The 13,251-nt window shown below is 36.4% G+C and overlaps 1 protein-coding gene across 1 annotated transcript in view; it reads left to right on the top strand.

Annotated features, from left to right (window-relative positions):
• OCA2 (OCA2 melanosomal transmembrane protein) overlaps positions 1-13,251 on the top strand; it is a 575,033-nt gene that overhangs the window by 313,616 nt on the left and 248,166 nt on the right. The window contains exons 19-20 of the mRNA XM_056808519.1: positions 6,641-6,700; positions 8,750-8,854. Of these exons, the coding sequence (XP_056664497.1) occupies positions 6,641-6,700; positions 8,750-8,854 (165 nt within the window). The remainder of the gene's footprint in view (positions 1-6,640; positions 6,701-8,749; positions 8,855-13,251) is intronic.

Below are 13,251 nucleotides of genomic sequence, written 5' to 3'. Positions count from 1 at the left end.
TGAATTATTTCAATCTGTGTTACTTACCTAGAGTCACACAATTAATATATTCAGGGGAAGGGTTTAAAACTGTATTATTGCCATTAGGCTAACATTCTATTCACTATGCCAGACTACTTCTCAAACTTACAAATATATAAATAACTCCCTCTTCTTCTTTTTGTTTGTACTTTCTGCAGAAGGAACAAGTTTGAAGTAGCTTCAAGAGGTGGAGGCTGTCCTTAGAATGGGCATGATTCTTCAGGGTCAGTCTACTTCTGTTCCACTTTGGAAGTTCAGGGCTTCTGCCCTTGAAATATGGGAAAGGGTTACTTCTTGTTGGCTCTTCCAACATGCCTTTAACTGGTCTCTTGATATTCTTGGAACCCAAAGGAACATTTCTTCACTCTCTTTTCATATTTGGAAGCAGTCAGCCAGGAACCCATATTATTCACTGTAACTATCATGTGGCACTGTCTTCCTCACAGGGTGGTCATATAGAAGGCATTCTGTAAAAATCTATTTAAATATGAACTATAATAATTATTGATCTTGATTTACCCATTTTACCAATGCTGTTCAGGTTTTGTGCTCATACCCTGATAATATTCAAAGGTATAAATGTTTAAATTTATAGGACTCCAAACAACATGGATTTTTATGGAGTTTATAAAAGTGAGGGTTCAAGCATACTGAATATACAATTTGATTAGGCTGTGATTCTTATCATTTGTTGGAATACTCAAATTCATGAACTCATAGGTCTACTAAAATTGTCCATTAATTATGAGTCTGGGAAAACTCTAACCTTCAACCACTATGACCTCTGCAAAACTACCATGGTACTTGGAGAGGTCTAAATGGCAATAGGTTGGCTCTTTTGGTGATGACTATCTCTACTCATTTAAGTAGGCAACAAACTTTGATGAAGCACTTCATACGTACCAAGTATGAGCAGCTAGTGGCACAGTGAATAGAGCGTTGGACTTGAAGTAAGGAAGAATCATCTTCTCAAATTCAAATCTGGTCTCAGACACTTACTAGCTATGTAACTCTGTGTAAGTCACTAGACTCTGTTTTCTTCAGTTCTTCATCTGTAAAATGAGCTGAGAAGGAAATAGCCAACTACCCCAACATCTTTGCCAAGTCTCAGATGAGATCATGAAGAGTCAGACATGACTGAAATGACTGAATAACAACAATGTACCAGCTGGTGTTCTAAGCACTGGAGCTACAAATATGGGCAAAAACAAAAACAGTCCCATTTTCAAGTGTACGTTTTAATGAGAAAAGATAATAAGGAAAAGGAAGTCAAGAAGGGGGAGAGGGTCAAAGTTCAGAAAGTCAGAAGTATAAGCCATGACAGAAATAAACATGGACCAGCCTAGGTTCTTCCCAAAATGGAGGCTCCAGGAAGAACTCATTGGGGGCTGGCATGGCAGAAGAACATTGAAAGGTGAGAAGGTCACAGGGGTGGATTGATATTCCAGCCTAAGAAGGCTCGAGGTCCTTAAGGAAATTCCAGGTAGAGAGAGTTAAGGCATCATGTTGGCACAGTTAAAAAAGTCAGAAGCAGAGTCTATACAGGCCCCTGAATACCATTTATAGGCCCCCATAGTAGGTTGGGATGGATTTATTTACAAGAGTGATCTTGTATGATAAGGAACTGAATAAACTATGGTACAATCAAAAAATTCCCAGAAAGTAAAAACTTTTGCCAGCTCTGTGAGAAGAGGGTTTCTGCCTTGCCTGTGCTTCCCTAGTGCCTAAAACCATGTCTTGCACATATTCAAAGTTTAATAAATGTTTTTTGAATTGAATTGAATTAAGTTTTAGGAGATTAGATTGGTTGATTTTCTTTGGATTAATTTTTACTAGTTTATTCTCATAGAGACTAAGATATCTCAGATACTCTGAAGATTTATCATGATATCTACCTGCTAATATAGATGAATAAAACAAATATATTTCCTTCTTTGTGTTAAATAGTGAAATAAAGTACATACATGAATGGAGAGGAGCACTGATGTGCATAATTAAAAATGGCAGATAATCAAACACATTCATTTGACTTTGTGATATGTTTGGTATATATCTTTATTGCATCTGATTTGCAAAATTCATTGTACTCTTAATGAAACTATAGCAAAGAAGCGTATCTCAAAAGGAACTGGAAAACTGTACAGTTTACCTAGTCTATTTTTCTATTCAACTTCTTTCTCTTAATTTAAACTGAGGATGGCTAGATTATATTTTATACTGATGCAAAACAGTGATCTAGGCAACATTAATATTTCCTTCCCTTCTTTTTCTCCTTTTAATTTCTTTTCCAACTCCTAAAGAGCTGTAACAGTAGGACAGAAAGAGGTCACTGCTTAAACTAACCCCAATGAAGGTTGGAGCCTCTTTTCTACCATAAGGTATCTTATAAGAGTGGACCTAGTTGAGACTTCTAGGAGGGTATAGGTTCTTTCACTGGGACTCTAGAATTGATTGGGGAGTATGGAATGTTCAGGGAGGATTAACACCCTCAGTGTGAGGGTTTACCAAATCCTTTTTCAGGGCTTTTCAGCTCAACGTTTATTATCCATAATTCACCTGTGGCTCCAAGAAGCTATAGAGGTCACACCCAAGTAAAACCACCTCAGGAGATAGTCTAACTCAGGTTGAGGGAAACCAATGGGCCTCAAAAGCATTAGTAAGGTAGGTAGATGTCCAAGCATGTGAATATTTCCCCTGAAGTAATAGACAGATGAGAACAATTTTTTTTCAACTTCAGTGAAAGTGTCTGAAGCAGGCATCCTTGAGCACTTAGAGCTTGTTCAGATATTGAAGATGCTGAGTTCATCCACTGCATCCTGAGCCATTATCAATTGGTCCTGATTTTTATCTTGCCACTGGATTTTGATGACTATGGAAGGGAAATGAGGCTGATTGCTTTGTGTAACTCTCTTATTTAAATCACATGCAAGTCAAGATATCATCCCTTGATGTCATTAATCCTCTTTGCAAACAAAGGACTAGTAACAGCAATAAAATTGAGCATTTTTACAGGGATAGGGAGCAAGAGGACAAGGCAAGGCTCATTTGGGAAGAATAATAGGTTTCTGGGAAATTGTCTTCCTTCATAGTTTGGCTTTCCTTGTTTCCTATGGGGAACATCTTTGGCTTTGCAATATAGTGTAAACTACTTGAGGATTTGGGCAAAGGATATAGCAAATTGTTGGGCAGGGATAATGGCCACAAGTTCAGTGACACCTTTGTCTTTAATGTTAACTCCAAATTCATTACCCATTCTCTCAAGTAAACTGGTATTAGAGGTACTAGATCCTGCCAGTTGTTGGGCTTGGAACCCTTACAAGGGATTAAAAAAAAAAAAGGCTATCCTAATGTTTTACGTAAAGAACTCCTCTAAGGAATCGATTCTTCTAGGAATAAACACATGTGGTACAGCTCTCTTCATCCATTCCTGAATAGTGTGATAGAGACATGAAGAGAGAGAGGTTTTGCAGGACTTGTGGACCAAGATGCAAGAACCAGGATTCCAACAGAAGGTTCCCAGGAGTGGCAATTGGGGGTTTTCTGGCCACACTGAGAGGAGAAACTTGGTTTTTTGACTTTGTCTCTGACTGGAAGTCACTCTTTTTCCTTGGAGGTTTGAAGCTAGCCACACTGAGAGGAGAAACTGGGCTTTTGGACTTGGCCTCTGACTGGAAGTCACACTCTCTCTCCCTGGAGGTTTGAGGCTGGCTGAAAGACCTTTTTGAAGCTGATTTGTTTTTTTTGGGTTTCTCTGGTTTTTGAGCAGTTGAAGTTGACACTGAGAAGGGATTTTCTTGGTGAAGAAGAAAGAAGATTCAAACACTTGTCCTCCATCTCCCTAACTGTCTCAGAGTCACAGTTTGTGACTGGAATACTTCCTCAAACCTTTCTAAAATTATCCCCATAGTCTAGGGAAATCCTCATCCCTCTTACCTCAGTTTTCCATCCTGTTATCCCAATAAACCCCCTGACTGAGAAAGCAACTGGAGTATCTTTATAGTTCACTCAGGAGGGAGGGAAGAAGCAAAGGCTTTAAAGAAGATTGGGGATGTGAGGGAAGCAAGGGAAGGAGTAAGGGAGGAAGGGTGTTAGGAAATAGATTGATCCATCAGCAATCAATTAGTAGGGATCAATAGGCAAACCCCAGAGTAAACCCCAGGGCATTCCTTTATAAGTAGTTCCCTTGTGTACCAGTATCCCTGTGTGGTAGCATCCCTCAGCATTTCTCTGTTCTGTCTCCATTACAAATAAGCAGGTTTAGGTTCCTGTAGCAGCTCTCTCAAGTCATAGCCAGAGAACAGCAGTCTTTGTAAGAAGAAACAAGGTTCCCCTCAGTTTACCTTCACTATCTCAAGAAGTAACAGTTTCCAGTCAGTTTAAATATTCTATTACAATAGGCAGCCTTTAATAGATGTTAGGAAATCGGGGTAGTTGAGCTCTGGGATCAGACATGAAGGAGCTATAGACATCTACTGTGTAATATACATACTGTATAAATACTCAAGATATTCATTAGTCATAGAATGTACCAAGGTACTGAGTACTGATGATTCTGGGTCATATTGTCAAAAACAATGATGTTTGTTGGAACAACTAGAAGAGCAGTTATTTTTGTTTGCTTTTTGTTGTTTTACTTTTGTCATGAATCTTTTTGGCACTTAGATGAAGATTATGGATCCTTTTTACAGTATAATGTCTTTACATGCATAAAATAAAACACAAAAATTAACCAAGGAAATCAATGATATTTGAAATATAGACATACTTTATTTCCCCCTCCAAATTCATGGATCCTTGAATTCTATCCATTGAATGTGTGTATGGGAAGGTGGGGTGGTGTTGAAGACTTCGGTTTAAAAGGAATAATAAAAGCTAACCTTCATATAGCATTGTAAAGTCTATAAAGCACTTAAATATTATAATTCTTTCATCCTAGCAGGTAGGTGCTATTATTATTCCCAACACCCCATTTTGTATAGATGAGGAAACTGAAGTGGAGAAGGTTAAATGACTGGTCCAGGGTTACCTTGAACTAGTAAGAGTCTGAGATTGGATTTGAACTCAGGTCTTCCTGAAAGGAAGTCTAGGGCTCTATCTACTATGCAACCTAGCTACAGCTTCTGAATCTTTCCATTCTCTAGGGATATATTTTTGTTGGAAATCCCAAGGCTCTTGAAGATAATTGTTATGAAATCCTGAAAAATTAGTTGTCAGACTTTGAGAGTCATTTAACCTCTTAAAGCCTCATTTTCTTCATCTAAAACATGATGGAGGTGGACTACATGATCCCTGAAGTTCTTGCCAATTCTAACATTCTATGATTACAGGCTTCTAAAATTTTTGTTTAATCAAACCTTCCCCTCCAAGACAGGAAGTTTGCATATGTGTCATGACTGCTGACGACTAACTGTGAAATATAATTTTGTAAAATAATTTGCAGATGCAAGTTATTTGAATGCTTTTTCCAAAAGGGAAGTGTTTTATCAATGGAAAACAATAAATTGGTGAATCAGTCAAGAACCCTTTGTTAAATGCTTACTCTGTGCTAGACACTGCTAAATGCTGGAGTTGCAAAGAAAGGTAAAATAGGTACTATTTTTAAAAAGGTACTATACACTTAAGGAGCTTTGATTCTTTTGGGGGAAACAAGATGCAAATTACTTTGTTCACATAAGATACTTACAATGTAAATGGAAGGTAGGTCATCTCACAGAGAGCAGGGACTAGCAGTGGAGAGGATCAGGCCTGGCTCTTTGAGGAAGGTGAGATTTTAGCTGAGGCTGGAAAGAAACCAGGGAAGAAACAGAAACAAGTAATCAAAGCATTTTGGGCATAGGAAACAACTAGCATAAATACATGGAGTTGAAAATTAACTACTGTGTAAGCAACAGAAAGAATCCTTATATAGCTGTAAAATGACTGACCCATAGTAACAACAACTGAATAGAAGATGATTTGGAGAGAGGAGATAAACTAGAAGAATATGATGATAATCTAGGCATGAGGTTATAAAGGGCTGTGCAAAGGTTATGGCTTTATGACAAGAGAGAAGAGAATATATATGAAATGTGAAGGTGAGAGACACAAGATTATATCAAAGAAGATTCATTATCATTTGCTTTGCTACTGGTACTCTAAAGACTATGGGATCTTTCCAACTAAATTGCAGTTGGAACCTCTTGGAAGCCCTGTCTCCCCCCTTAGAACTACTTTTCATATTCAAGATTTTTGGCGCAGTTCTTCATATATAGTGAATTCATAATATATTTTTTTCATTCATTCATTCATTTGTTCATTCATTCAGCAGAGTTGTGCTACTGTGTGCGTTTAAAAAAAGAAAATCTTCTGTTTGAAATTTGGTTCAGCACTGACAAACACATATCATCAAGGGGCATCTGCCATTGCTATTGTACTGTTTTGCTTGCTAAAGCTTCAACATGAGCATAAGTTGGTGAATTATTTATGTACGATGTATTTGATTCTGACCTTTTGTACAAAGAGACAGTTTTGGCATATGTTATGTTTCACTTTTCTCATTTTAAAGACATGACTTTTTAAAAATTATGCATGTGTCTGCTCTTTTCTATATTGTTATGTGTAATCAATCCATTTCTTTTAGGCCTTGGCACATCTCCACCTGATTGAATATATTGGAGAACAGACGGCTTTGCTAATAAAGGTAACATTGGGTACTAAAGTTTAAAGTATTTCAAATCAAACTGTGTGAATGTTTTATTGATCTTTTTTTGTTTTGTACAAAAACTTGCATGAACAGTTTTTATTGATTATACAATAAACAACTAAAGGGGATCTATTCTCTCAAACTGTCTTAAAAAATAAGGGCAGATTTTTTTAAGAAAGAGAAACAGTATAATTATAGATCTTTGCTACAGTTTTAGGTTGGAAATAATTGTACTTTTGAATAATATCTTGGCTATCCATGTAATTAGGCAATCAGGGATTTGGTAGTTGGTGTAATTACTCAAATCCAGGAATAACTAATTGATATACTGTCTGTTGGTTCTCCAAAAGATCATCATGTTGGTGATACCTGGATAAATACTTGTCTGATCTGCAGCAAATAATTTCACCTGAATATCAATTTTCTCTTCTGTAAAAAGAGGGAATTTTATTAGGTAATTTCAAAAATCCTTTAACCCCTCAAATTTTTATGAATCTAGCTTTTGTGTTTCATCTGACAAGGGTGGATAGGACAGACACCTCAATGAACTGAGATAATTATTTAATACTCTCATCTCCAGGAATCCTGGAGTAACTAGTCCCAGTTTTCTCATAGTTCAGGAAGCTTGAGAAAGGTTTTTGAGACTACTCCTATCTAGAAATATATGGTGTTATGTCCTGCAAGTCCAAAACAAGGTAAGGGCCAGAAAATCCTGGTCCAAGTGTCAAATCTGCCTTTATATGACCTGCTAGTTATAGTTTAAAAAATTAGTACAATAAATCTTTATTTAAAAAACTTTAAAGAACATTCTTAACTCATCACCATACAAAAATAATAGGTACTGGGCCAGATTTGGTTATTAGTCCCTAGTTTGCTGACCCTTAACCCTGGTCTAGGGTATAGAAATTTTTAGATCTTGTTGTCAAATTTCAACCACACTGACTTCCAGAATCCTCTTTTCTGATGTGCATGTGTCTGAAAAAATTATAGAAGGGCCCAGAAGTTATTCTCAAGGATAATGCTTTTGTTGCCTTCGTGTATGATACAAGCATCATTGATTAGTCCCAAGGTTAGATAATATTTGTACAATTTACAAAACAGTCTAAAATACAAGACTACTCAAAGAATACAAAGGTAAAATTCAGACACCTATACTTGGTGCCAAACCCTTCTGCTATAGAGATCTTTCATCTTCAATCTCAATCGCTTTCCTTATGTCTCTCCTCTTTTTCTCTCACCCTCCTTCCCTCCATCACTGTCCTTCTCTGTCCCTTTATCTCTCATCTTTCTTCTCTCTTTCTCTCAATGACTTCTTCCTGTCCTCTTCCCTTCCCTCTCTTTGGCTTTCTTGTTCTCTCTTTATCTGTTCCCCTCCCCTTTCCCTTTCTCTTTTCTTTATCCCCTTTTCTCTCCTCCTTCACCAACATCCACTTTCTCCCTCCTGTCTTTTCTCTCATACCATCTCCTTCTCCCTCTGTCTCTGTCTATCTGTCTGTCTCTGTCTGTCTGTCTTTCTCCATCTCTCTCTATGTCTCCCTCCTTATCTCCTCTCTTTCCCCCTCCCCCTCATTTTCTGCCTATCTTTCCCCTCTTCCTCTTTTTAGTTCATAGTTTATGTCTGAAGGCTCTCTCTATAGTTGCAATATAGTCAGCTCACCTCATCCCCAATCTTAAAAAATTTAGATTCTCTTTGTTTTTATATGCTGAATACAAGCAATCTTGGAGTAGGAAAAGAACTAATGCCTTAATTTGGACTATTGTCAACAGATGCTGACTTCTTGCTCTTGTAGATCCTCTGTCTGGTCACTGTGATTGTGGTAGTACTATTTCTGATCTGCAGGTAACATATAATTGTGTAAATTTGGAAGAAAATTTACCCAGAGTTCCTTCTCTGTAAAATGAAAGGTTGAGATAGAAGGTCAACCTATGATTTTTTTTATTACCACTAAAGTCTTTTAAGTCTGAAGTTTGAATATGCACAATTGGAAAACGAAGGTGGCATATTTCCTTTTTAAATGAAACCATGCTATGACTTTTCTATTGCAGATGGTTCCAGAGGATCAACGCCTCACTGCTGCCATCATCTTAGTTGTCTGGATCTCAGCACTAGCTTCCTCCTTGATTGACAATATTCCATTTACAGCTACCATGGTAAGTCTCAACATTAGAATTGTGGATTTTTAGCTCATTTCCTGAGGAATATGTGGAAAGGCACAAATTTCTTATTGCCTTAACACTTGCAAGGAAGCGGTTATTTCAATATATTATACTTTAATAGCCTGATATAAGAATCTGGACTTCTCTATCACTTGAGGAATATCAGTTGAAAGATACAAAAAACCTTTGATGATATTGAGAAAAGCTCCATGCCTTTTGGTTTTTGGCAAGAATAGGCATCCTCTTGTTTTTGCTATTCCTGAAATATTTCATGATTTCCTCCATCTATGTTTGTGCTCATATTGCCGCCTCTATCATGGATGTCTCCTCTCTTTAGGACCTTTCTATTCTCCTACTATTGGCTTAAATGATATTGCCTGTGCAAAACTCCCCCCATCTTTCAAACCAGAAGTTAGATGTTCATTTTTCTGAACTAAATTAGCACTTTGTGCCTATTCATGGTAGTTATTTATGGATATTTAGATTATAAATTACCTGAGGTCAAGGAGTATATATTCTTTTTTTTTTTTGTATTCTCATAGTGTTCAGCATAATGCCTTGCACATAATAGGAGTCTAATGAATTTTCTTTGAATCATTGTTGTCTTCAGTCCTAGGCAATATGTTCTGTTTTTATCAGTTTCCTTTTCCATATCAGGTAGGTTTTTTACCAGATTTCCATGTCTCCCATAGAGTAGCATACATGGAAAGTTGTTGAATAGCTGGCACAAGGTGAACAGACATTATCAAAGGGTAATGACTTTTCTAAGCACAGAATTTAACCATTCTCAGGGCAGACAATCACTGGAAAGCAGGTTTAGTTCTAGGGTCATCTTGGGATAGCAGACTATCTTTGATGGATGTGTTAATCAAGTCCAGCTTTGAGACAAAGATGTTCTAGTCTGTAGGGGTGAACCCATTAAAAGGGTGCCAGAGGGGACACACAGAACCAGCAACCCAGAGTAGAGTTCACCAGAGTTCATTACTAGAAAGCCAGAGGGATGTGGGGATGGGCTGCTCTCCTCCCCCTCTCCATAAGTGCCTGAGGATATCACCCAATCCCTAAAAGTTTTGCTCTCACTGTTCTAATTTAATGCCATTGGATTTTCCCCTCTCTTAAAACTTTTTTTAGCCTTTATTTCCTTTAGATTTCTTGCAATTATATATTGGATTGGATTTAGGATTGAGATTTGTCCAGAAAATTGTTTTAATTCAATTAAGAACTGTTATTTTGATAATTATGACTCAGATTTAGAAAGCATTTAAAAAACTTAGAGAGTACTTTCATCACATAACAATTCTATGAGATAGGTGTATATATTAAGGAAACTGAGATTTGATCAAATAATTCATCAGTCACTAGAATTGATTAGGAGCTTTATGTGTGCCAGGCATTATGCTATGTACAGGGGATAAAAAGACAAAAAAATAGTGAGTGTTCACAGTTTAGTAGGAGAAAGAGCATGCAAACAGGTATGTACAAGATGTATGCAGGTTAAATTGGGAGTAATCTCATGTAGAAGTCCCTAATATTACAGAGGACTAGAAAAGTTTTCTAAAAAAAGATGAGACTTTAGCAGATTCTTGAAGAAAATCAAGGAAGCCAAGATATGGAGATAAGGAGGAAGATTAGGTAAGAGGAACCACTAATACAAATGCTCAGAGTTGGGAGATGGACTGTCCTTTGCAAGGAACAGCAAGGGTGGCCAGTGTGACTAAATCATACGGTGCTTAGAGACAAGAAAAGTATAAGAAGACTAGGAAAATAGGAAGGGGTCAAGTTATGGAGGGCTTTAAAAACCAAAAAGAGAATCTTGGAGGTAATAGAGAGTGACCGGAGTTTGCTAGGGAAATAGAGACAGGATTAGAGGTTCTCTTTAGAAAATTACTGTGACAGGTAGTGTTAAGGGTTAAATTAGGAGTTTTGACAAAATAAGAGAGTAACTTTTAGTAATTTAAGTTTTAATGAGAATATAGTAGGGTTGTTAATTAATATTATCTCTTTAATACAGAGAAAAGAAAACTTCTAGCAGCTTTTAATAATTAACAATTTAGTTTAATTAAAATAGAGATAGTAAAAGAATATAGAAAAATGAATATAGTAAAGGAGAGAAATATAAGAAAGAAGTAGAGAAAGAAAATTTCCTAATGTCTATACTACTTATCCTATACTACCTATAATTGCTACCTAAAACTGCCTATATCTACCTATAACTAACAACCACCACACAAAGTTCCAACCCTAATCAAAAACCAAACCCAATTAGTGTTTAATCCAGCTCCAATTAAGTCTGTCACCAAAGACCTTATAAAAAGTTCAAGAAAGGAAAAAAAATCTAACAGCCCAAACCAAAAGTCAAAAGCCAAAAAGCCCTCTAAAGCCTAAAGCCAAAAGGCCCTCTCATAAAGCTCAGACCCACCTTTATATTTCATCAAGTAAATGCCAACCATCAACCCAACACTCCCAACAGTCAAATTCCCCACAACTTCTACCCTTAACTGTCAGCAACTGATCACCTAACCAACTGACACTAGCCCCTTCCTTCATCCCCTTTTTCTACCTCACTTCCTGTCTCAATGGCTCTTCCTTCTTGTCTCTATGGTTTCTACATCCTGTCACTGTGGACTGGTTAATCCCTACACATATCTATGGTAAGAGGACCTCCAGGTTACCTGTCAAATTAAAATAGGAATGAAGAATTCCTTTTTTAAAGTATATTGGATTGGATTGGAGTCTTTCCTCGAAGACTTGAGGAAGGGAGACCAACAAACAGATTGTTGTAGTAGTGCAGACTTGAGATTATGAGGTGGTTGAAGTGTCAAAGGAGGAAAGGGATAGGGAAGATGTTATGAAGGTAGAAAAAAAAGATGATTTGACAACTGGTTGAATATGGGGTAGTGAGGAGTTGAGAATGATGCCTAGTTGTTCTTTCTACTATATAATCTAATCATCTTGAATGCCTGTCCTTTCTTATGTCTTACTGATACCAAATAAAACAGCTTTTCCCTATGGTAATGAAATTAATATTCTAACAAAAAATGAACATCTTTAGGTATCATCTCATGCTCAGCATTCTGGTGATGAGCCCACTGAACTTAATTAAGCTGGTTTTCAAAAAATCTGTTTTATATGCATTTTAGTTGAATCCTTTACAGGTTCTTAGAAACTACCAGAATGTAAACCTTATTGGCAGAGTTTTCAAAGACCTAGAATCACCTCTATGGGGTCAATGATGAGGCATTGGAAGAAGATTTATTGAGGATGAATGATTGTGGGAGACATAGGAGTCATTTCGGAATTAGCTGTCTGCATCAAGATCATTGACTGGCTAGAAGAAAGAGAGAAATCAATACCATCTTAGAAGAAAAGAGCATAATTAGACTAGGACACAGTGTAAAATTACAGAAGTTCCTTTCTGACCTTTTTAAAATAGGATGTTGAGTACCAAAAATTAGAGATGGACAAAATTTTAAGCATTTCATGGAGTTTTTACAAATAGTCATTATAACATGAAGACTCCAGACATTTCTTTTACCAGGAAATACTTAATCTCTTTAGTCAAACAGAGATATGGAAGTTAAGAGAAAAAACATGTTAAACAAATATCCATTTTTAAAAATGTAATAGAGGAAGCTGGTGGAAGATTATAAGCAATATTATTTCATTTAACAGTGAAAAGTAGTTGAAAGGGAAAGAGTCCTGTAGAGAACATAGTATGAAACTCAAGTAATCCATATATTCCCTAGGAAATTCTTAGATGAAATTAGAATGATGAAAATAAGTAGATGAAAAGGATGGATCTGCTGGTATTCTTAAAAACCTCTATCCAGATCAGCAATAATTGCAGATTTATCATACTTGGATTTTATGTTAAGTAGATGCTATGAGTATGGGGTAAAGGCACCTAAGAACATGGAGAGAGGACAAATAATTAAACACTGTCATAGAAAAAATATCCAAAAGAAATACATAATGATGAAATAATTTTAAAGGTACCTAGAAAACAGTTATTGAAATGTCTCAAAGAGAGGAAGATTCTAAAATAATGGAAAATATAATGCAAGTTATTCTGACTCAGTAAAACATTATCCATCAGTAACTATTGATCAAAATTACTTCTTTTTTCACCTCCATAAATTCTTGATGATTGAATCATCATGCACAAAGGAAATAATGATAAAACTTGTTAAATGAATAGGCAGGCCTTAGTGGTAGGTTTTCTGTATTATAGTACATCTTTATACACATAAAGCTGCTTGAGAAGTATAGAGAATATTTAATATTGACATATGATTGTTGATTAAAAATAAAACAAAAAAGGAATATTTGGCTTGGTAAAACAAAATGGAGGCTTAGCTCTTCTTCTCAAACAAGATATTTTTTCACATATG

This window comes from Monodelphis domestica, chromosome 8, assembly GCF_027887165.1.
Source record: "Monodelphis domestica isolate mMonDom1 chromosome 8, mMonDom1.pri, whole genome shotgun sequence".
In the NCBI taxonomy this organism is placed as follows: domain Eukaryota; kingdom Metazoa; phylum Chordata; class Mammalia; order Didelphimorphia; family Didelphidae; genus Monodelphis; species Monodelphis domestica.
Note: the sequence above shows the minus strand (reverse complement) of the source record. Positions and strands in the feature narration are given on the sequence as shown.